The sequence below is a fragment of the Myxine glutinosa genome, chromosome 5 (assembly GCF_964187855.1).
Source record: "Myxine glutinosa chromosome 5, kmMyxGlut1.1, whole genome shotgun sequence".
NCBI lineage: Eukaryota > Metazoa > Chordata > Myxini > Myxiniformes > Myxinidae > Myxine > Myxine glutinosa.
In genome coordinates, this window is record NC_136265.1 from 202,190,661 (window position 1) to 202,216,476 (window position 25,816).

Consider the following 25,816-nt stretch of genomic DNA (forward strand, 5'->3'; position numbering starts at 1 on the left):
TAATATAGGTATTGCTGTGCAACTGGATTGTTAATATAGTACATGTTAACGTTCCACAACGTTGAATCTAAAACATTCAAATGGCTGTTATTTCAGATTGGCTCTTGTTAGAAAAAATATGAAGGTATCGCCTGAAAGCAAATGTAATACACGATGAAGAGATTAATACAACATTGAAAAGTTTCCATGTAAATAAATGTTAAAAAATCTGATTGTGAAATAAATACCAATATTTCATTGAAGAAGCAGTCGCGGGTTGAATTATTGTGTTCCGCAGAGCTGTTTATTTAACTAGTTGTCCCAATAGTTTCATTTACCACATATTCAAAAAGAACAGCTCATAATCTTTCATTTGGTATATCATATATTGAAATAGGAGCTATTTGAGGCCTCTGGTGGAAGATTATAATCAGTAGTCAAAGTTCGGTCGACGTCGGAGAGCGTCGGCATAATTATGAGGGTACCCTACTTTGTTGAGCCGAAATGGGCATTGCATCCCTAAATTTTTCTTGGTAACATTTGGAATCGTGTTTAGTATGCCTCTGGGCTTCAAAAAAAGTTGGTTTGGTTTAGAGGTGGGGGGGGGATGCTCGTGGACCATATGTGGCCCATGGCCTAGGAGGAAAGTTTCCGTTGAGCAGATCACATCTGGTTTGTCAGAAGCAACCTGTATGGAGAGGTCAGTCAAGTTTGAGCGAAGGCCCCGGATGTTTGAGGTCCATACCGTTAATGAAGAGGAAGGGGGAGCATCGGGTCCAGAACAGGGGGGGGGGGGGGGAGGGGTAGGGTAAGATGTGGAAGAGGAGGAAGAGGTAGGGAGAGCTGTTGAAGGTGTGTCAGAGATTTCAGAGATTTCAGAATAGCTTGGAGAAAGGGAAGAATGGGGCGGACAAAAGGTTTGATGGAGATTGGGTGAGGCACAGTGAGGTGTTATTTGAGGAGGGGGAAGAGCGAGGCAGAAGGTTTGGGGAGATGAAGGTGAAAGTTGGAACGGGGAAGAAGCAGGGAGGATGCTTTGAGGAGGAGGGGTGAGAGGGGAGTCTAGGAGGGGAGGAGCGATGGAGAGTCTCGGAGGGGAGGGGTGTGGGGGGAGTTTAGGAGGGAGGGGAGGGAAGGGGCAAGGGGGGAGATTTGAAAGGGATGGGTGATGGGGAGGCTTTGGAGGGGAGGGGTGAGATTGGATTTTGAAAAGTGTACGATTCATGGGAAACGAACATTTTTTGCAAAATGAGTTTGAGACCTTCGAGTCAAAAATACGTTTGAGGACACTGGAGGAGGGGTGGAGTTCTGGATAGTTTAGGGAATGTAGAAAGGAGGAACTGTAAGAGATGGTATTATATATATTTTTTGGAATGAATAGATTTGGTGAGCAAGACGAAAGCATCCTTTTGTAGGAAAAGAAGAAAAGGGTGTTATAATATATGAGAGAAAATAGTTGTTCAGGGGAGAGATTATACATTTCTAACCGCGTGATCGCGAACGAAGAACGAACGAACAAAAAGAACAACAAATAAACGAATAAGACCTGGGAAGGAAATATTTTTTTTGGGGTTTTTTTTTTTTTGTGAGTACAGATATTAAACAAGGAGGTACGGGGTGAACGACTGGTACGAAACAGAGAACGAAAAATAATTTCAGCGCATTCGACGAATCGCTGAGAGAAAAACGAAACCACAAGGTCGGAGACGGTACGGTAGTCTAAGCCTACGAGTACTAGGCCGCAGAATACTCGATACCATTAACCGACGATTGTGTATACATGTACGAAAAATTAGCACCGAAAATTTTCCAAAAGATACGCTATAGGTACACACACCGAAAGATAGATACAGTCTCGACAAAAACACGATTGTGATAGATCACTTAGCTTCGAGAGCGTGAGCGCATGGAGCAGCTTCGAAAAGACGTGACCTCGCCGTGATCTCGCGAGATGCCGACGATAGCTCGCCTACTCTTCGCGAAGGTCACCGTGGGATCTTCAACGGTCCACCGACTAATCCTGGCAGAAGGGCCGCCAGTTTAACGTCCATCCGAGGGATAGCACACACACTGATGAATCATCCTGCCCATGAAACACCGGGATGACAGTTTATAGCTGGGCCGGGATTCGAACCCAGGCGAGACAACTTAGAGGTGAGTGTGTGCTACGTTGAGTAGTCGAGGCTATCCTTCCCACCAAATGTTCAGAACACATGAAAAAAGAACATCTTGTAAGTACATTGCTTGTGACGTGTCATCTATTAATAGAACTAGCGTGACACAGCGCGCTCCGTGCGCCTCACCACACGTCGTTTCACAGGGGTAGGCATCTTTTACCATTTCGGTGTCTTTTGGGTCTTTATGGTGTTTTGGGTCTTCAGGGCCGTTTGGATCTTCAGGGTATTTTGGATCCTCTGGGCCCTTAAGGAATAAGGGTATGTTGGGCCTTTAAGATGTTTTGGGTCTTCAGGATCTTTTGGGTCTTTGGTGTCTTCAGAGACTTTGGGGTCTTAAAGGTCTTCAGTGTCTTTTGGGTCTTCAGGGTCTTCAGGGGCTTTTGGGTCTTAAGGGTCTTTTGGCTCTTCTTGGTCGTTAAGGCTATTTGGGTCTTCAGGGTCTTCAGGGTCTTTTGGGTTTTTGGGGTATTTTTGGTCTTCGGGGTCTTTTGGGTCTTTTTGGTCTTCGGGGTGTTTTGGGTCTTCGGGGTGTTTTGGGTCTTCGGGGTGTTTTGCGTCTTCGGGGTGTTTTGGAACTTCGGGGTGTTTTGGGTCTTCTGGGTGTTTTAGGTCTTCTGGGTGTTTTAGGTCTTCTGGGTGTTTTAGGTCTTCTGGGTGTTTTAGGTCTTATGGGTGTTTTGGGTCTTCAGGGTGTTTTGGGTCTTCAGGGTGTTTTGGGTCTTCAGGGTGTTTTGGGTCTTCTGGGTGTTTTGGGTCTTCGGGGTGTTTTGGGTCTATGGGTGTTTTGGGTCTTCGGGGTCTTTTGGGTCTTCGGGGTCTTTTGGGTCTTAGGGTATGCAGGGTCATTTTGAGCCTCAGGGCCTTGAAGGGTATTTTGGGTCTTTGGGGTGTTTTGGGTCTTTGGAGGTCTTCAGGGTATTTTGGGTCTTCCGGGGTCTTGATGGTCTGAAGGGTCTTGGGGGAATTAAAGAGTCGTCAAAGGTCTGAGGGGTCTCAGCAGTCTTAAAGCAATTAAGAGGGTGGTAATTTTATTTGAAGAAGAAGAAGAAGAAGACGTTTTCATCGCATATAAACATACATACATAGCGACATACATAACCATATACGTTTGCTCTATTATAATAAAAGATGTTAGGAAACTATCTAATAGCATGCATTGTTTTAAAGCAATTCTCTGGAGAATAGAGCCCATATAATTAGACATTATCCTGCAGTGCCTTCAGAAAGTTTTCACATCCCTTGCCTTTTTCCACATTTTGTTGTTACAGCCTGAATTAAAAATGGATTAAATTGAGATTTAGATTTTTGTCACTGATCCACACATAATACCCCGTAATGTCAAAGTGGAAAAAAAAAAAATTCTAAAGAAACTTTTACAAAATAATTAAAAGTAGCACCGTGAGTCTTGAAGCTCACCTGGATCAGGAGAAAACAGTCACTCAAACTGCCCCCTAAAAACCCTCAGACCCTGATATTTTTTTTATCCATGAACAGCAATCTTCAAGTCTTTCCACAGATTCCCAATGGGATTCAAGTCTGGGAATTTTCTGGGCACTCAAGGACTTTCACGTTCATGTTCTGAAGTCATTCCAGTGTTGCTTTGGCTGTATTATTGGAGTCATTGTCCTGTTGGAATGTAAATCTTCGCCACAGTCTAAGGTCCTTTGCATTCTGAAGCAGGTTCTCCTCAAGGATTTGTCTGTATTTGGCTCCATTCATTGTTCCCTCTATCCTTACAAGTCTCCCAGTCCCTGCCGCTGAAAAGCATCCCCATAGCATGATGCTGCCACTACCATGCTTCATGATAGGGATGATGGTAGATGGGTGTTGAGCTGTGCTCGGTTCCCGTCAGATGTAGCGCTTTGCATTCAGCCCAAAGAGTTCAATTTTTGTCTAATCAGACCACAGAATCTTTAGCCTTATGCTCTCAGGGTGTTTCACGTGCCTTTTTGCAAACTACAGGTGTGCTGATATGTGCCTTTTTCTCAGGAGTGGCTTCTGTCTGACCACTCTCCCATGAAGCCTCGATTTGTGAAGTTCTGCAGAGACTGTTGTCCTTCTGGCAGGTTCTCCCATCTCAGCCAAGGAGGTCCGTAGTTCTGTCAGAGTGGTCATTGGGTTCTTGGTCACCTCCCTGACCAAGGTCCTTCTTGCCCGGTTGCTCATTTTGGTCGGACGGCCAGCTCTAGGAAGAGTCAAGGTAGTTCCATATTATTTCCTTTTCTTAATGATGGAGCTCACTGTGCTCTTGGGAGCTTTCATCATTTTATAAATTGTTTTATACCCTTCCCCAGATCTAAGCCTCCTCACAATCCTATCTTGGAGTTCTAGGATAGTTACTTGGAATTCATTGTAGAGTTTCTGCTCTGACATGCACTGTCAACTGTGGGACCTTATAGAGAAAGGTGTGTTTCTTTCTAAATCATGTCCAATCAATTGAATTGGCCACAGGTGGACTCCAATCACGTTGTAGAGACATCTCAAGGATGATCAAAGGAAATTGGATGTACCTGAGCTCAATTTGGAGTGTCATAGCAAAAGGGGTTGAATACTTATTGACTCACGACATTTCAGCTTTTCATTATAATTAATTTGTAAAAGTTTCTAAAAAATATCACCACTGATATTATGGGGTATTATGTGTAGATCAGTGACAAAAAATTTCAATTTAAACCATTTAAAATTCTGTAACACAACAAAATGTGAAAATAGTCAAGGGGTGTGAATACTTTCTGAAGGCACTGTATGTGATTAAACCATGACACCATGGTTTGGGTATACGTAGAACATGTCACTTATCTTTATATTTTACTTCTTCTTCCAATTGCCCATATTATTCATACCTTCTTGAGGGATCGATCACAATGAACGTTTCTCGTCCACACCTTTTGGAATCCGCTGGCAAGGCATGAAGTTCCACAAACATGACTTTGGAATTTATCCAGGATGCCGGTGATAACTTGCCTACTCTTTGTGAAAGAGAACATGTGGCCAGGGTGGCAGCAATAACTCTTGTACTTTTGGTGAATGATGTTGTGCGGTCTTTATAACGTCCATCAACACCTTCAGTGCCAGCAGATGGATTCAACTGTCTACTTTTAGCCGCGTCGCAGACGCTGCTCATAGAGTGCCCTCTGCTGTTGTTGTTGTTCTTCTTGTTCTTCTTCTTCTTCTTGCAGAGAAGACAAAACCTCAAAGCTCCACCCATTCTGGGAACCATAGCTCCACCCATTCTGGGAGAGCCTTCATATAAACAAATATCCACCATTTTATTTACTCGCATAGCTTTGAGGCCTGTTTTGTAGGCCCGTGGTGTCTTCCTCTCTCACACAGTTTTATTTCAAATCAAATTCGATATATCATTTCATTTTTCACAGTCGCTAACATAGTTTTAGACTCGGTTGAAAAAAAACGGGAAGAAAATCCGATGAAAGTTGCCCTTTATAGAACGAAATGAATTCTCAAAGGCCTGTAACTTCAAGTCCATTGAGATTTTTTTTTTTTAAGTCGCGGCATGGTCAGTCATACACCGCCCGAAATAAGAGACGGGAAAATGCCGAGATATATATATTTTGTTTAAATCGCGGCATGGTCAGTCATACACCGCCCGAAATAACAGACGGGAAAATGCCGAGATATATTAAAAATTCGTCCATTTGATGACAATCGTCACGATGAAATATTTAATTTATACGTCGTCACAATAATGTGGAGAGAGGAGCATAGCTTCGTTCACGTGTCGCCACACACAGGAAATTGCCGAGATATATTTTTTTTAAATCGCGGCATGGTCAGTCATACACCGCCTGAAATAACAGACGGGAAAATGCCGAGATATATTAAAAATTCGTCGCCACACACGGGAAATTGCCGAGATATATTTTCACTTTGCACAAAAATAACATCAAGTAATCGAATCAATAGGAATGTCCTGTGCCTATAACATTGACGTTATAGGCACAGCTGCATCTAGGCATTGTGTAACATCGACGCGGCTTTTGTTTTAATTAAAACTTTTTGTACTTGTTTGTCTATAGTAAAGTCCGGCCTTCTCATGTATGGCTGGGCTAGTCAGGCTGTTGCTTCTGTCTCTGTTTTTGACCACACGTGCTTTGTTTTCGCTAATTTTCTCCCAGGTATTGTTGCTTCTGATCACTCAGATTCATCCTTGCCCGTGAAACGCTGGAGTGACAGTTTATAGCTGGGCTCGAGATTCGAACCCAGGCTAGACAGCTTGGAGGCGAGTGTACATACCTGCAGGCCATCCTGCCAGGTGGCAGGGTAAATAAACAAGAATGCTTGAAAGAGAAACAGGACAGGAGAAAAGACAACATCAAAATAATAATTCACAACAGCACGAATTTCTGCAGAAAGTTCCAAGCCTGTGAATGTCATGATGGTGTATGTTGCTCAAGCTGCCATGACAGATGGGAAATGAAGGTTTCTGGTTGTGAGGATGGTGAAGAGGCAAGATTGTGTGGCCTAGCAATCCCAGTGTATTCCCCTCGACTTGACCATCTCTCACACCTCACTCCCTCATCCTATCCAACCCTACCCCCATCAGATGTACACTAAGTAAGTCTACACTGCACAACAAGCATTGTGACACCTGTGATATGGAAACGGGACATCCCAGAGGTAGCCTTAATAGTCAGGTTCACCATGTTTTTTCGTTCAAAAATTTTGGAGATTAGTAAAACTATACATTTTTGGAATATTCAGAGCATGAGGAATCCAAAAATTAATGTTTACATTTGCGTAGACACCTTTGCGAAAATGACTCAGGACAGTGATGAAGATCTGTAAAAGCATATTCCTGAACGGTATAGGCCTCGTAGATCCTGTGCACAGGACTTATAGTTCAATCTGATACTAACAAGGCTGCTTTCTTGCTTTATAAACCCAAACCTATAACTTCAAAGGACTTGCAATATCATGTATTATGTAATACAATTATATCACAAATATAAAGACAATGGTTTTCAATTACCTTTGTTTGTTGCTTTTCTATAATCCTGAGCACTATTTTGAGGCCTTTATTGGATTCCTTGACCCAGAAAACATAGGATTAGCATATTTAATTAACTTTCTAGGTTGACGAGAAGCCGAGATAGCGCAAAATATGTATTTTATGGCGGCCATTTTGAAAATCCAAAATCGGTGTCTGTGCAAATGTCAACATTGATTTTCGGATTCTCCATGCTCTGATGATTCCAAAAATGTACAGGTTTGCTAATCTCCCAAATTTTGAACGAAATTATATTTGTTAACGTAGTCAACCTGACTATAATGCGAGGAGAGCAGTAATTCAGGTTGCGTGCGACTATACGTCTGTAGGACCTCCTCATATCCAAACCCCACAAGTCGATTCAGGTGCAGGTGGAATCTCATAACCAGATGTCATTGTGGGGACAATTTGTCGCTGTGACGTCAAAGAAAGTCCGCGACAACAGAAATCACTGTACCTGTTCCTTGGCAGCACCAAAATTAGTAGATCCATTGGAAAAGAACATTCAGGGCCATGGCATTTCACCAAACCAAAATGTTTCCCACAGACGGTGCAAGAAGGAGAGGAGGATGACCTGCGCTGGTATTGAAGCAAGTGCAGAACCGGCAACAGAAGTGTCCAGCATGTTTTTGATTGAGAAGGCTGTAGGTAGTCGTCGGACAAACCAGAACCATCACAATAAGACATATGTACAAATATAGAAACGATTACGACAATGACAACAAAGCTACACCTGGTACTGAGCGTTGTACTTGTCGAATCATGACGTCATCGTTAACAACACTTGTTCCCCATGAGGAGTTCTTTACAATGAGCCACGTTTCAATTTTCTCCGTGAAGCGGTTTCGAAGATAGAGGTGCAACGTTTTTCATTTTTTTTTCCAAGATGGCGCCTGTACCACGTGACCTATGATGTCATAATTATCTTTAAAAAGTCTACAGGAGGAGGCGCTCCGATAGTGAACATGTGTCCGATGGACTAGCAATTTTCTCCGTGAAGCGGTTTCGGAGATACAGAGGTGCAACGTTTTTCATTTTTTTTCCAATATGGCGCCTGTACCACGTGACCTATGATGTCATAATTATCTTTAAAAAGTCTACAGGAGGAGGCGCTCCGATAATGAGCATGTGTCCGATGGACTAGCAGTTGCAGAGAATTTTTTTGTTTCATACTGATCGGATCAGGCGTTGCTCCGGACGAATTGGTGTAATCCTTGTTGCAGCTTTCGATATCAATTATTTTGTATCCTTTAACCTCATGGACATTTATTTATTCAGATGTGGAAAGCAATTAAATAACATCCTCCGAACGGAGGCTTTCATCTTTCTTCACACGCCTTGCAGCCGAAAGGTTTATGAGGGCACATTTAGCCTAATTGGAAGTGCCTTTTGCACATCCTTGAAACGCACAACTCCCTGGCGTGAAGCTCGAGAGATCCAGTTCGAGCAGTGAGCTCATGCTGAGTTAGGTGCACAGCTTGGTTGCATTGGGTGCCCACTGGCTTTTAGAAACGAGACCCTTATCTATATACTCCTAGCAAGGGTACCTGACGTTGCCTGTGCTGTTTTTTGTATGCGTGGTCGAGGCTCGTGGAAGAGCTTGCGCATCGGGATGCATCAGCCAAAAACGGGATGCAAAATGCGCATGCATGGAGGACTCCAAGGAGGAAAGACCGGTCAATTAGGAGGGATTCGGGTGGGGTTAACAAGGGTAGAGAAGATCATGATTTTGGAATGGGGGACAATCTGAGATGGTAGTGAACAGCTACCCTGGTCTTGAAGACCTGGAGGGAAGTATGAGATAGAAGAGGATGTGGAAGTTGATTCCACAGGTGGCAGGAAAAAGAGGAACAAATGGGTGGAGATGAGCAGTGATCCTGGATTTAGGTAGTTTTACCAGAAGAGGGTTGATTTTCGACCGTGTGAGCCCTGCAGAAGCCTGGGGGGGGGGGGGGGGGACAAAGCACGGAAACACAGAGGGTGCAACACCAGAAAGGAGGCGGTAGAAGACAGAGACCACAAACCTGTCTGCAATGGCAAAGTGATAGGTCTATAGATTCAGCTTCAGCATGGGACATTCTAATGATCTTGAAGGCCCATATTCTAATCCTGTCGACATTTTGAAGAAATCAATTTTTTTCTATTTTTCGTGGGTGCCTAAAATACTTCCCTACACCCACTAAGGAATGGGGTGGGGGATCACATAATATTACCGTTCACGTAGCTACATAGGCGTTGGCACTACAGAGTGATTAAAAAAAAAATCTAATTTTTTTTTCTAAACTTTCAATTATTTATTTTTGCCTGAAACGCTCCCTGGCACTCACTGATGAACCTCTGAAAGTTTGACGTAGATCCGTTTGGCCATCTCTGAGAAAAATGGTGATACAGACCGACATACAGACAAACATCTCGCTTATAGTTGAGAGACGTTTGTCTGTCTGTGGTTCGAGCGTTCGCTCTGAGTCTGCGCGTTCAGCGGTTCGAACCCCGGCCTAGTTGTACCGAAGACTTTAAAGATGGTATGTGCTGCTTCTTTGTTTGACGCTCAGCATTTTAAAAAGAGAGCACAGACAAACAGCCATATGTTGGCAACCGCTGTGCAGGCAGTGATGGGCCAATTTTCCTCCTGCTTTGTTGAGGTTCCTTGCAAGAGAACTCATATTAAGGTGGGAGGTAATGAATTTGTGATTTGTTTTCAGGTCTGACAATAGAAGAAGGAGCGAAGCTTCGATCATACATGCATCTTAGGGAGCTTAAACTGCCTTCCACAATGTCCTTACTGCAGAAGTCGAAGCTGGATCCCTCTATCGACTTCCTGGACTCCATTGAGAAGGATTTTCCCAAAGGTATATCTACCATATAAAACACTGTTAGTTTGTGTGTTTGTACAGATGTCTGTCCCCCTTTCACGAGGGCAGGTTTTAAAGGCCAGTCTTTTAACACGAATGTGTGTTAACTACGGTCTATTTTTGAGGGTAAAAAAAACTCGAAAAAGATTTTCCATAAAAGAGGAATGATGTCTCTTTAATTGGAATTGTAGAAGGTGGCTTGCCTCAAAGGCGGTTTACCGAAGAGTAAAAAAAAATACACGGGAGGCGCAGGGAGGTGAAATTTTCTGCACATGATGTGCAACAGCGCTAAGCGAGTGTTTATTTACATCCATAGGATGTCTAATAAATAAAGAAGATATAAGCACACCTGACACTAGGCCGAGGCTTCAGACTTTATCATGCTCGCCAGGCTGTACTGTCACATAAACTGTTCCAACCCGTCATTTTGACGGCCTTTATTTTTACTAGTACTCGTATATATTGTCAAGTCCATCGCCGATGAACACCAGCCTCGGACAGATAGCCAGAACGATCCTTAATTTCCGAGGCAAACAGCCGAATAATGGCGGTGGTTTTATGGCACGCGTGGGACAGAAGGCAATGAGATGCTTACCTGGATGGAAGCCACACGGGTTTAACATCGGACCCACGAACGGGAAGTGCACAAGATGGTGCGGAGTTGCTCTCCGCGTCACCACAAACACGAGGTAATTTGTGCGGCTGGTCCTCTTTCGCTCTCCACTCCCTCCAAAATGCAACGTGGCTCCAGCTCTCCCGAAAAGCACCACAGTCCAACAACACCCCCTCCCCCAACGTTACAAAAGTTCACAAAGCCCCAAAAAGCTCTCCTCACGAGCGCACCCGAGACAAAAATGACCGCCCGAGACAAAAGCCCAACCGAGAGAGAACAAAGGCTCAGAGAGAGAGAGAGAGAGACTCTTCTTCTCCCCTCCTCTCGAACTTTTTCGATCACGTCACCCCAACCAATGGCCGAGCTCCATCGAATCACCCCGTGTCTCCACCAGTGCCGGATTAACCATTAGGCAGACAAGGAATGTGCCTTAGGGCCAGCCAAAAATTCGGGCCACAAAAATGTGCATTTGTGCATTGAAAGTGATTTGCTCCGACAACTGGACTTCAGTTCCGTAATTGAAGAGTTTGCAGTTGTAAACGCGCGCAAGGTTACAATCTAAGGTCTAGTAAACTATAAAGCTAAGTGCCAAATCTGTGCGTGTTTTGTCATGCATATATTCATACACTGCAAATTGTATAGACTAAACTAGTTTGAAAGTAGTTTCTTTTCACATTAAATATGTCTTTTTTTGTATTAAATATTTTGTTCATGAATCAGTTCATCTTTTGTCTGGGGTCCATTTCCATGAGCCCGAGATCTAATTTAAATTGTTCAGGCCATTCTCTAAAATTTCAAAATGTGCCTTAGGGCCAGCCGAGGCTTAATCCGGCACTGGTCTCCACGACCAATGACGAAGCTCGGGGCATGGCCTGTCGGTTACGATCCTTTGGAGGCAGGGTTTAGCTGTCTATCGAAAATGTTCGGGCTTTTGTCGGCGATTATGCCGGTTACAGTTGGTTAATGGATGGTTGTTGTTATTGTTGTTGTTGTAATGAGGGTTTTTATGGTCGGCCTTGTTATAATTGTAAAAACATAGGGAAAAACCACCGAGGACAATCACACACTGGGGAAAAACTAGTCTTAACCCCTATCTAATTACCATAGCTTCACCCTCTTGTGAAGACACGTAAACAACTTAAGCTCCGGTTTCCCTACTTAATACATTGAGATGTCTCCTATGCGTCCACGGTCCATGCTATGCCTATACAATCCTGCCTGTACTACAGTATGTCATCATCTACCCCCACAAACGTGTATATATATATGTATATATATATACCATCAAGTGGTATATGTATATATATATATACATATACCACTTTCACATGGCCTACCTTCCAAAAGCGTTCCTCCGAATGCAAAAAGTTTTGAGATTCACAGTATGGTGGTGTAGCAAGTGAGGAAAAGCTAGTCAGGATTATGGTTTTATAGAAATAAAAATTCTTACTTGAACTTGGTTCAGTGATATGAGTTACCTTGCTGACATTTTCAGCAATGGAGTCTGTGCACCAGCATAAGGTAAACTACTTCCAGGTCAACTTGGTTTCGTTCTGGAATGGTTTGCTCTTCTTCATTTGTGTTCCACTTTTCCCACATGTTCTTCTTTTTTTCATACCTACTGTATGCGGATGGCACCTTTATGCATTGTGCTGGGATGGCAATGTGCCCGGAAATGATGCTTGACTTACCTTATACGTCCTGGCATAAAGTGAGGAAGTAAAATGTGAAAGATAAATTGCATAAAGGTACCACCAAAGCAGCTAAGTACGGTATTGCCAAAACAAAATGGACTATTTTGACCGTAGAATGTCTTTTATCGGCTCCCCGTGGCCTGCTAAATTTGAGTAAGGCCTTGTATCGCCAAATTGTGTCGGTAAGTTTTGTAAGCTGAATGGAATTGTTTTCTGAAATCTAGAGTCAGTTTATAGAAAGGAATATATGCAATAACTATGACATCAAAAGGCCATTACATGGTCAGTGGCCATAAACGTTGGGTTCAAAAAGAAAACTATAATCAATGGCGTATGGACCCTCATCCCGCAATTGCGACGTTACATTTGTGTTGCTGGCTTATGCAGGAACCTGATCGTATTTCTCCGTGTTAGTTTCATTTCAAGACCGATCTGTTAATTAAGTCTTTGGTGGTCATTTATCAAGGCCCTTGTGGTGGTCTTTGAGTATAAAGCAAAGTCAGGGCACGACTTTGGAAGGCGAACAAGACGACGACATTTAGTGGAATACAGGAGGACGGCCGAATGTGCAGGGGCAGCAATATCATATGAGTTGTATTGGAGGACCAATAAGCCACCAAACTGTCTGCATTAAGAGAATGCTTTGTGCTTACCCCTCCTGGTGGGTGATATAAATGATGTTTTGAGCTTTAGCTTCCACAGAATCCCACGAGTATAATGCGTGGGCACAGCCGACAAAGGAAAGCAATACTCCATTGAACTTCACACAAATGCCTTGTAGGCCAAAATAAGTAGAGTGGTATCGCAGAAGGCTTTGTGAAAAGGCTTTCTTATCACTTTGCAGTTCAATCACGTATAAAAGCTGTGCAACAAAGTTTTCTTCTTTTTCTTCTTTCAGGTTATACAGGGTTGGTCCCAAAAATGTAACCGATTTTAATTGTTTATTAAGTGGGATATTTTTTAATGCAAGATTTTAAAATAGATGTGATACATAAGGGAACTCATAAAATTTGGTATTTTAAATAAAATTCTAAAATTAATAATTTTCTGTAAATTCTGTAAAATAAAATTCTGTAAAAAAATGTTGGAAATGTCCTCTAAGTCCTGCGCACTTCCAGGTACATATGGAATAGTTTCTGGCTACAGATTGGTGTTTCACGTGCGACTCTGGAAATTAATAACCCTCTTTTCAGCATCTTTGACTTCAAGAATGTTCATTGGGGTGTTTTGAAAACATTTTCCCTAACAAATCCCCACAGGGAAAAAAATCTAAAGGTGAGAGGTCAGGAGATTTTGAAGAGCAAAGAAATCCAGATCGGTGGGATATTAATCTTCCAGGAAAGTGATTAATGAGCCACTGCATGGACAAGCAAGCTGTGTGATGAGCAGTTGCTCCATCCTATTGAAACTAAGCACCAGGAACTTTTGTCACATGACTGCAGAAAAATGTGTTCAACATATGTACGTAACGTTCTGCATGCACAGCCAACCCTTCCTCAGTATCCTGATCTTCAAGATGGTATGGACCGTAAATCCGATGACTACCGAGACCACTTGATCATCGTGATTTTTGGAGAGTGTAGAGGAAACTCAACAAAGGGCTCCAGTTTCTCCACGCCCCAAAACCGACAATTCTGTTTGTTTAACATGACATTCGTCACTGAAAATTACGTCTTCTATATTGATTCCTGCTCGATCAATAATCCCACACAATCACACAGAAAATTCACATCGTCGACGCTCTTCATCTGAGGTTAACTGCTGCATCAAATGCATTTTGTAAGGGAAGGTCTTCATATCAGAATTTACACCTGAATTCCACTGCGTTGAGACATTCCAGTTTCATGAGAAATGCACCTTGTTGATTTCCAGGGATCTTCATATCAGAATTTACACCTGAATTCCACTGCTTTGAGACATTCCAGTTTCGTGAGAAATGCACCTTGTTGATTTTCCAGGGATCTTCATATCAGAATTTACACCTGAATTCCACTGCTTTGAGACATTCCAGTTTCATGAGAAATGCACCTTGTTGATTTTCCAGGGATCTTCATATCAGAATTTACACCTGAATTCCACTGCTTTGAGACATTCCAGTTTCATGAGAAATGCACCTTGTTGATTTCCAGGGATCTTCATATCAGAATTTACACCTGAATTCCACTGCTTTGAGACATTCCAGTTTCATGAGAAATGCACCTTGTTGATTTTCCAGGGATCTTCATATCCGACTTTACACCTGAATTCCACTGCTTTGAGACATTCCAGTTTCATGAGAAATGCACCTTGTTGATTTTCCAGGGGCCTTCATATCAGAATTTACACCTGAATTCCACTGCTTTGAGACATTCCAGTTTCATGAGAAATGCACCTTGTTGATTTTCCAGGGGCCTTCATATCAGAATTTACACCTGAATTCCACTGCTTTGAGACATTCCAGTTTCATGAGAAATGCACCTTGTTGATTTCCAGGGATCTTCATATCAGACTTTACACCTGAATTCCACTGCTTTGAGACATTCCAGTTTCATGAGAAATGCACCTTGTTGATTTTCCAGGGGCCTTCATATCAGAATTTACACCTGAATTCCACTGCTTTGAGACATTCCAGTTTCATGAGAAATGCACCTTGTTGATTTTCCAGGGGCCTTCATATCAGAATTTACACCTGAATTCCACTGCTTTGAGACATTCCAGTTTCATGAGAAATGCACCTTGTTGATTTTCCAGGGATCTTGATATCAGAATGTACACCTGAATTCCACTGCTTTGAGACATTCCAGTTTCATGAGAAATGCACCTTGTTGATTTTCCAGGGATCTTCATATCAGAATTTACACCTGAATTCCACTGCTCTGAGACATTGCAGTTTCATGAGAAATGCACCTTGTTGATTTTCCAGGGATCTTCATATCAGACTTTACACCTGAATTCCACTGCTTTGAGACATTCCAGTTTCATGAGAAAGGCACCTTGTTGATTTTCCAGGGATGTTGATATCAGAATTTACACCTGAATTCCACTGCTTTGAGACATTCTAGTTTCACGAGAAATGCACCTTGTTGATTTTCCAGGGGCCTTCATATCAGAATTTACACCTGAATTCCGTTGCTTTGAGACATTCCAGTTTAATGAGAAATGCACCTTGTTGATTTTCCAGGGGCCTTCATATCAGACTTTACACCTGAATTCCGCTGCTTTGAGACATTGCAGTTTCATGAGAAATGCACCTTGTTGATTTTCCATGGATCTTCATATCCGAATTTACACCAGAATTCCACTGCTTTGAGACATTCCAGGTTCATGAGAAATGCACCTTGTTGATTTTCCAGGGAAGGTCTTCATATCCGAATTTACACCAGAATTCCACTGCTTTGAAACATTCCAGTTTCGTGAGAAATGCACCTTGTTGATTTTCCAGGGGCCTTCATATCAGAATTTACACCTGAATTCCACTGCTTTGAGACATTCCAGGTTCATGAGAAATGCACCTTGTTGATTTTCCAGGGAAGGTCTTCATATCCGAATTTACACCTGAATTCCACTGCTTTGAAACATTCCAGTTTCGTGAGAAATGCACCTTGTTGATTTTCCAGGGGCCTTCATATCAGAATTTACACCTGAATTCCACTGCTTTGAGATATTCCAGTTTCGTGAGAAATGCACCTTGTTGATTTTCCAGGGATCTTCATATCAGACTTTACACCTGAATTCCACTGCTTTGAGACATTCTAGTTTCACGAGAAATGCACCTTGTTGATTTTCCAGGGGCCTTCATATCAGACTTTACACCTGAATTCCACTGCTTTGAGACATTCTAGTTTCACGAGAAATGCACCTTGTTGATTTTCCAGGGGCCTTCATATCAGAATTTACACCTGAATTCAATGCTTTGAGACATTCTAGTTTCACGAGAAATGCACCTTGTTGATTTTCCAGGGGCCTTCATATCAGACTTTACACCTGAATTCCACTGCTTTGAGACATTCCAGTTTAATGAGAAATGCACCTTGTTGATTTTCCAGGGGCCTTCATATCAGAATGTACACCTGAATTCCACTGCTTTGAGACAATCCAGTTTCGTGAGAAATGCACCTTGTTGATTTTCCAGGGATACGCACAATCACTTCGCCAATTCGGTTTACGGTCTCCGGAGTTCGAACACCGTGTTTCTCGGATGTTCAGATTGTCCTGCGTTATTGCTCTTCACAGAGCCCGTCCCTCTCCACTTTGAAACCGCACGACGTATAATCTTCGAGGTTGGTGCATCATATCTGGGGAATTTTCTTCTGAATGCACAATGCACTCCTATCATTGGTTTAAGCTCTACTTTTATTTCGACAATGAAAATTCGCTCCTCTGTTGTTCGTTGTGCCATGGGTTACTTGCAAAAAAAAGAAGAAAAATATAATGGAAATGTCAAAATACATTTGCTCCAATCAATTTCATTGCTCACTCCAAAAAATTCTCCATATTCTACATTTCAACTTACTAAGAATTTTTTCAAATAAAATTCCAAATCGGGTACATTTTTTTGTGACTCACCTTGATATGTATGTTGTCATTGATGCGATGTTGTTGCAATCTCTAGTGCACAGGTTCATAAGCTCATAACTCCATTTCTGAAATATAGATTCAGCCTGTAAACTGAAAGAAATTGTTACTTCAAATTATATTGTTTGGAATTATTATGCAACCTGACCATTATACACTTCGTAGATAATAATGAAATAATGTACATTTGCTTCGCATAACACTGTCCGCTTCATTGCAGTATCATAATAATCATTGTGAGATAATCAGGACAGTATTGGCAGAGATTTTGTGGATCTGGTGGTCGATTGATGACCTGGTAACACTGCCTCCTCCTTCCACCACGCTTCCCCAAACATACACCTTCCCCTGGGATATTCGGGTACATAATATGTCATACATGCTGTCTTGCCGAGTGCCAGTGGAATCTCACCCTGGGATCAAAATCCTTGGGTCTGAACTTTTGCCTTCTGGGTAAAAAAAATAATCTTTGTTTTGCTAAAACATTCTCACACAGTCATGGTTGCCATTTGTAGCTGAAGACGCTGTTCATATGTCACATGAGAACCGCCTGGGAACATGACTGTTTTTACTGTGGTGCAAGAGGGCTGGCAGGGATGGCCTAGAGATACGCAAACTCGCCTCTAAGCTGTCTAGCCTGGGTTTGAATCCCGACCCAGCTATAAACTGCCATCCCGGTGTTTCACAGGCAGGGTGATTCATAAATGTGTGTGAGATCCCTCGGATCTATGTTAAGCTGAGCGCCCTGTTTGCCAAGATTAGTTGGTGGACGTTAAATATTCCATGGCTTCCTTTGCGAAGAGTAGTCGAGCTAACGCCGGCACCACAAACAAATGGCAAACTCCTACCTTGCCATTGTCTTCCCAGAAGTAGTTAAGGGACCCATTATAACCCTTGCCAAGAAAAACTGCTTTGGCAGCACACGCTCTAAAATAGAGTATGATTCATCATAAGTAGTGTAGGAGCTGCTGCCGAGACAACAACCACACTACGACTATCGAGGATGCCTCTTTGTGGTGGTTGTACCCCCCATTGTAAGTCGGGGCCAAATCCTCCCCATTCTTCCCTGCTGCCCGAATTTGTCAGGGCGGTCATGGTCAGAGTGATGAATGGTCCCCATGGACCGGCCCTTTCCCTCTTGTTTCTCTTTCTCTTTCTCTTTCTCTTTCTCTTTCTCTTTCTCTTTCTCTTTCTCTCTCTCTCTCTCCCCCTCTCTCTCTAACTCTGTCGTGGCTCCTACTCTGTGAAGGCGGGGGTACACTACTATCCCAGATGTGGAAGATCTCTGGGTCGCTCTTGGGAGATCAGTCGGCTGTCTCCGTGCCGCAGGCTTGTTCAAGAGAAGTGTCCGGGGCTATACAACAACAACAACATCCACACTCTACTGTATCCAAAAGCTGTTATCCAAAAAGAGCAGGCCACTTGCTACCCATAGTTTAGGCAGGATTTTGTAATCGGTTGAGGGTGCTGCCAAATAACTTACAGCGAAAGACAGCGGGGTGTTTAAACTTCACCAAAGACCAGTGGGATTAACATCCACCGAAGGGACAGCACACATTGGTGGATTGCCCACCCAAGATGACGGTTTATAGCTGGGTCACAATTCAAACCCAGGCTAGACAGCTCAGTGTCGAGTGTGCATACTTCTGGAGTCTTAGACTGTTCAACTACCGCCCATTCCCACACCACGTTGGGTTTTTGTCTGGCCAGTTGCATTTTGAGTGGTATTCTCAAATCCGTGAATCGGAATATTTTGGCATTTCAGAATATTGACAAAATCATCACCTTCACCCTTCGGCTTTAAAAAGATTTGGAGAAAGGCAAGAAGTTCCCAACCTTTGGAAATTGCTTTTCCTTCTGCGATAGCTTGCAGCAGAAGTTGTATTGAATTTTGGAATTTGTTGGTTGGCTTCAACGGTTTACCTTAAGTATGCACTGAAACCTTTATGCTCATCTCCCACCTCAACACCTTAACTCCAGTTTCCTGATTCCATCACCAGCGTGTTCTTTCCTCGCTCCTTTCTTACTCACAATGGTTGCTGCACAGCTCTAATTGTAATAAATTTGTGCGCTGTCTTCTTCGGAATGTTGCTCTGGCCCCTTTCCTTTTGCCATTGGTGGTTGTGAACTTTCCCTGGCTTGATTAATGTTGGTTTTTTTTTTTTTAAAGGCAAGGTCTGTCTGTTTCACCTGATGAATGCCGTCGAGCTATCGTCAGTACCATGGATGAACTGAGGCAGGAGATTGGTGGACAGATGATTTGAAGACAGCTGTGCAGCTTCGGCATTGGTGAAATGCCGGCTGAGATGGGCTGGACTCTTGGTGCGGATGGGGGAAGAGAGAATGGCAAAGAGAGCGGATAGGTTGAGGGAACAAGGAAGGAGGAAAAGAGGTAGACCACGGTTGAGATGAGAGGATTGTGTGAAGAGGGATTTCATTAAGGTGCGGGTGGTTCGAGGGTGGAGAGGGAGTTGGCTGAGTACAGAGGCGAGTGGAGGTGTATCGTGGTCAAGGCAGGGCAGGAGCTTGGTGCGATTGGACATCACCCATTATAAAGGGAATTGAGGAGGAGAACAACAAATGTTGTGCTGCATATGAAAGAGGAAGAAAAAGAAGACGAAGAGGCAGATCTTGTACATGCTGGATGGAGTGAAGGCTGCAACCAAACTCTCTCTGCCATTATTTCAGAAAGCAGTGCAGGGAGGGATATTTGGAGAGATTTGATCATGAACGTCACCAGAAGTCGGACACAACTTGACGGAACTCGATAACCAGATAACTATCTCAAGCTAGAAGTGGGTGTTTTCCTGGTGTCAATGTCTACTGATAAATCAAACTAATTGTATCCTTCCCACTGCTCCAGGATTCTTGGCTTTATCAAGGCTAGGGAGCAACCATGACCAAAATAGACCTGGCATTCCATTTTGCTCGAGTTGCTCGAGTGAGATGTGCATGGAAGAAGTTTCGGGAACTGAGTGGCGTGCTGATGAGGAGGAGTGTGTCGTTGAAGCTGAAGGGAAAGGTGTATGCTGTATGTGTGAGAAGTGTTATGATTTATGGGAGCGAGACATGGGTAATGAACATAGAGCAGCAACGAAGGCTGGAAAGGGTGGAAATGCGAATGGTTCGGTGGATGTGCAGAGTATCGTTGAGAGAGAGGAAGACAAATGACGAATTGTGAAAGACGATGGGAATAGAGCCTGTGATGGATGCTGTGAAGAGGAACAGGTTGAGATGGTTTGGTCATGTGTTGAGGAAGGATGAAAGTGACTGGTTGAGAAGAGTGATGGAAATGAATGTAGAAGGAAGTAGAGGACGGGGAAGACTGAGAAAGACTTGGCTAAAGATGGTCGAAGAAGAAATGCGGGCAAGGGGGTTAACAAGGAGAGATGCAGAAAATATGGCAAAATGGAGAAGATTGTCATGGGGACCGCAAGGTTAACCCCCGCTCTGCCATGGAAAATGGCCTTAAAATGCCTGTTATTGTTGTTGTATTCTATTTTAAATAAAACAGCTGATGTTCCCAATGATAAAATAATCATGTCCTCTTCAGGGCTTCAAGAAGGTGTTGCACTGCTCCCCACCCATCTTCACGCTTATATAGACATTTTACCCCGTAGGTATAATCATTACCCCCATGAAGCCCGCCTAACCCAATCCTCTTGCTCACAGGTTTCTGTGATTCCTTCTTTCCTTTCTCCACTTTATTCGTGTTCGTTCATTCCCTCACTTATTGTGTCCAAGTGCTGCCCCGCTACCCCACTCTCTGTTTGTACCTTTTTCTTCCAGGTGCACAAGCCTCGATCTTGTAAATAAGAAAGAAATAATGCTCCGCACTTTGATTTATGGGTAGGAGCAACAAAATGTTCACATTGTAATAAAACCATGAACATGGCGTCCATTTTTTCAAAATAGGCATAATCATTATCCCCATGAAGCCCACATAACCCAATCCTCTTGCTTAATATTAGTTTAAAATAATTAATAATAACCTAATAATGTGTATTTTTTTTAAATGGCCGCCAAAATTGCTAAAATTTGCAATAAACTTTATCATATTGAATTTAGGACGTACAAGTATCAATACAAAATCACAGAAACTACATATTTATGTATATTAAAGGTAAAAATAAAATTTCTATTTATCTTAATTAGGTAAATTTAGGTAAATTTATTCAGGTATTAGGTAAATACGAACTCTCAAATGTGTCTCCCTCTTCCAAATCCTGGTGGTGTCTGGTCAAATCTGTTTCTGGTGTTTGTTCCCCCTCCATCCCCTCCCTCACCTCAAACGGCTACACAGCTGACTCCGCATGTGAAAAAGCTGAACGCCTCAACTCTGTGTTTGCCTCTAAATCTTATGTCCCAAACACATCCCTCTCTGTACCCACCATATCCAGTCGTACCCAGCTGCTCCTGGACTCTGTGTCCTTTCCTCCTGACAAGGTGGAAAAGTTTCTGTCAACCCTCGACTCTGATTCTGCAACTGGACCTGACGGCATCAGCCCACGGGTCCTAAAATCCTGTTCTTCCGCTCTTTCACTCCCTCTCTCTGTTCTTTTCACCCTCTCTTTTGCTCAAGGCCATCGGCCAGCATCTTGGAAATCAGCAAACTTTACCGCTTTACACAAAAAAGGTGCAAAAACAGATCCTAGCAACCACAGACCAATCAGCCTTCTCCCAATTATCAGCAAAGTCATGGAATCCATCATTGCTTCGGATATGAAATCCTTCCTCTTCTCCAATGGCTTGATCTCTGATCTTCAATTTGGTTTCAGACCAGGTCACTCTACTCTGGACATGCTGCTTCTGCTTTCGCAACAATGGATGGAGGTCCTCAATGCCAAACAGGAAATTAGAGCTGTCTCCCTTGACATATCACTGCCTGGTGTTGGCTTAGCGGTGAGGATGCCAGCTTAGGATCCGAGGATCCTGAGTTCGAATCCCGGTCGATCGCTGAATTAATGCAAGGGGGGTTGAATCAGCCTGTCATCCCTCCGAGGTCGGCAATTTGAGTACCAGCTTGCTGGGATGAATGATCCCGGTGTGTACCCCGGTTTAGAATAGGTACACCGTATCCCTGCGCATCGTAAGAGGCGACTAAGGTTTGGCGTCAGGAAGGGCATCGGCCATAAAAACATTGCCTCAAAACAGGGCCCCACGAGGTCATGGGGCCTGCAAGGCCAACCCCCACTCCAGCAGGGAAAAATGGCCTTAAAACGTTCATTCATTCATTCATTCCCTTGACATATCACGTGCCTTCGATATGGTCTGGCACCCCGCTCTGCTCACCAAATTCTCCTCCTTTGGTATCCATGGAAATCTCCATGCATGGCTGGCGGACTTCCTCTCTAGTCGTAGTCAACGTGTGGCCCTGAATGGGTTTCTCTCATCTCCTCTTCCTGTTCAGGCTGGAGTTCCCCAAGGCAGTGTTCTGGGCCCTGTGCTTTTTATGGTCTTCATCAATGATCTCTCTGACTCTCTTGAAAATCCTCTCTATCTCTTTGCTGATGACTCCACTCTGTGCCGCTCCATTCCTCATCCCTCAGATCGGCAGTCTGCAGCCTCCTCACTCTCTGCAGACCTGGACAAAATCACAGACTGGGCAAACAAGTGGAACATGTCTTTCAATCCTGACAAATCTCACACTCTTACGATGTCTCTCCGAAAAGACCGACTGGACAACCCTCCCATCCACTTTCTGAATAATCCTCTCCAAGAAGTTCTGTCACTCAAGCTTTTCAGTCTCACTATCTGCCATGATCTTTCCTGGGAAAGCCACATTTCAAATCTGGCCTCCAAAGCCAGTCGCCGACTGGGCATCCTCCATCGTGCGAAGTCCTTCCTTGGCACACCTGAGCTTCTCAACACATACAAGGCTTTCATCCGCAGCTCAATGGAATACTGCTCTCCCCTCTGGGCTGGTGCTCCTGCCTCACACCTAGCTCGTCTTCACGCTGTTGAAACCAAAGCGTTCAGAATCATTGGAATCTCCCATGATGAAGCTACCTCTGAGGGCCTTTCACTTACTCACCACAGGCAGGTTGGTGGTCTTTCTGTATTCTACCGACTCCTCTCCGGCCTTGCTCGTCCAGCTCTCTCTGGGCTCTGTCCCCCAAATATTCCTACAGGTCGCACAAGATCTGCCTGCAACCCTCGTATGGTTAAACTGCCAAAATCAAGACTCTCTGCTCACCTTCACTCCTTCATTCCTCTTTTCTCCCAGCTCTGGAACAAACTCCCTCACTCTCTTCAATCCCACTCCTCCCTCCAGGTCTTTAAAACAGCTGTTCACCACCATCTCTTATCTTCCTCCATCTAAAACCTTGATCTTTTCTACACCCGCTAACTTCACCCCAAATCCACTTTATTGAAATACCAACTTCTTTCCTGGAGGTCCTTGGTGTCCTTGTGTTTATACTTCTCCCCACCCCCCCCCCCCTTCCCACGCCACCTCCCCCCCAAGCCCTCTCCCTCCCACACATTCCCGATGTCCCTGCTCGCAAATGTTGTGTTTATGTGCTTCCCCTGCTCTCCCCATCTTGTCTACCGCACCCCTTTTTATATACTTTGTTTGTTTGTCTGTTTGATTTGTTTGTGTGATAAATGTTAGCTCTTTCACGAGCCTCGAATCTGTATACAAAAATAATAATAATAATAAAAAAAAAATTTTGGCCTGGTGTTGGCTTTGCGGTTAGGGTGCCGGGTTGGGATCCTCGGATCCTGAGTTTGAATCCCGGTTGATCGCTGAAGTTATGCCAGAGGGGGTTGACTCAGCCTGTCATGCTTCCGAGGTCGGCAAATTGAGTACCAGTTCACTGGTAATTCCCTATGTGTCGCAAGAGGCGACTAACAGGGTTGGTGGCAGGTAGGGTATCCGGCCATAAAACATTGCTTCAAAAATGGGACCACGGTGCCCGAAAAACGCCAACCCCTGCTCTGCGGGGGAAAAATGGCCTCTAAAGGTGGTTCTTAATTAGGTAAATTTTAAATTGTATCTATCTCTTATAGACAATATGTAGTTCTATGAATTTATATCGTTAAAACGCTTATTTCTGAAGTTTGTAATCGGAACTTCTCTCCAGCTATTGCTCCTGTCGCCCGAAGATATGTGTGATACGGTACTATGTAGTTATGACTAACCCTTTCATGTAAGCATACCTATGTCTCCAAATGTCTATAAGTGTGGAATAAAAGCTGAAAATCAGTGAAACGGTTTTGAATAACCCGCGCCATTTTGTTTTACGCACAGTGAGACGCTGCACTTGATACCGAGGAGAAGAAGAAGACGTCCCGATTGTGTACCGGACGCGCAGCGACTCGAGAGGCATGCTACGCCTTTTAATACAAATATAAATGCGATCAGAAATGTAAAAGGGATACTTACCAGTAACCACTAACCACACTATAAGAGACAATACTGCAGTTGAATACAAAGCGATATTCAGGATTCAAGTTAGTTTGTATGAACATAAACATTATTTATGCCCGTGATTTTCACGCTCGTTTGTATTAATACTCGTACATCCTAAATTCAAGATTAAAGAGTTTATGGAACATTTTAAGCAATTTTGGTGGCCATTTTGAAAACAAATGGACGCCATGTTTAATTTTCGAGTTGGCTAATCGACCGTATTTAAAGAGTATCTATATACGAACATAAATCCCGAATTTAATGGCTGTACCACAATGCGAACGATTTAGCCTAATGATGTGTACGAGCCGCCTTGCTGTCGAGCTTGGTTCGCCTTGTGCTGTGCCTGTTGTACATTGTGTAGCACATGAATCTTGCAGCCTGACAAGCAATTCTCATAAGATCCAGCGAGACCCTGATCATAGGATATTATGCCAGATTCGATGAGGAATCATTATGTGGGCAGTCTGCTTAGGTTATGTGACGCTAATGCCAATGATGGTGCAGGGCACGAGGGATCTGTGCAGAGTTTCAATATGTGCTTCTCATTCATGCACATCCCAGGGTGCTGGAGCCTGCAAATCGAGCAGGGAGGGCGTTTCGCCGTGTTGCGCAGTCTCCACTGGATCGGCCTCACCTTCTACCACGAGATGCTCGCACCAAACCACGGTTACGCGTACATCGGGTTCGGAGAGAAGAACCTCGACATCGCTTTCATGCTCTCCGGCTCCTCCACTGGGTGTCATGTCCTCGCTCCCCAGTAGCGTTGTTTTGTGCGCACTTTGGTCGCCGCTCTGCATTATTCGCATCGCTCATGGAACGACGTTGCTTTTTGATGTTTTCTTAATGCACGCAGCAGGTGTTGGGACGTGCCTTCGGCAAGCTGCCTCGACCCCCGGTCCTGCGAGTCGACTGCGGCTGAGGGAGGAGCAGCAGCACCGGCAGAAGAATCGCTTTGTAGAACAAACAGCAACCGCGACAAAAAGCCCAGGAGATAGAACGCTGATTGTTTCCCTTGAATGATACTCATGAGAATGCCAGGAATTTTAATGGATCCAAAATAAAAAATAAAAACAGCTCCAACAGTGGTTATCAATTTCGTTACCATTGTTACAAGGGGCAACACACACATCTCACATACCTGTTTTTTCACACCCCCAAACACAGAAAACTGATGATTAAAAAAGTAAAACGATTTTATGTGCAATCTATTTATTACGTATGAAAATATGGTGGCTTTTGTGCCATCTCATTCAGCCCCTACACTCAGTGAATGTGTCAATAGATCGAGGGAACTTTAGATATCATTTCCGATACATTGACATCGCATTAACACTTACAGATGAGCTCATGTAGGTGAGAATAATTGTTTTGTTACTTGAGTGATATTTTACACCAGTATATGAGGGGCATTCAGAAGGTTATCTGAACGAGATACTTACTGACCAATAAATATATTTTAATACACACACACACACACACACACACACACACACACACACACACACACACACACACACACACA

General features: G+C 43.5%; 1 protein-coding gene across 1 annotated transcript in view; it reads left to right on the top strand.

Annotated features, from left to right (window-relative positions):
* RSPH9 (radial spoke head component 9) overlaps window positions 1–25,369 on the top strand; it is a 98,957-nt gene extending 73,588 nt beyond the window's left edge. The window contains exons 9-10 of the mRNA XM_078777455.1: window positions 9,867–10,013; window positions 24,856–25,369. Of these exons, the coding sequence (XP_078633581.1) occupies window positions 9,867–10,013; window positions 24,856–25,055 (347 nt within the window). The 3' untranslated portion in view covers window positions 25,056–25,369. The remainder of the gene's footprint in view (window positions 1–9,866; window positions 10,014–24,855) is intronic.
* Window positions 25,370–25,816: the final 447 nt, after the last annotated feature.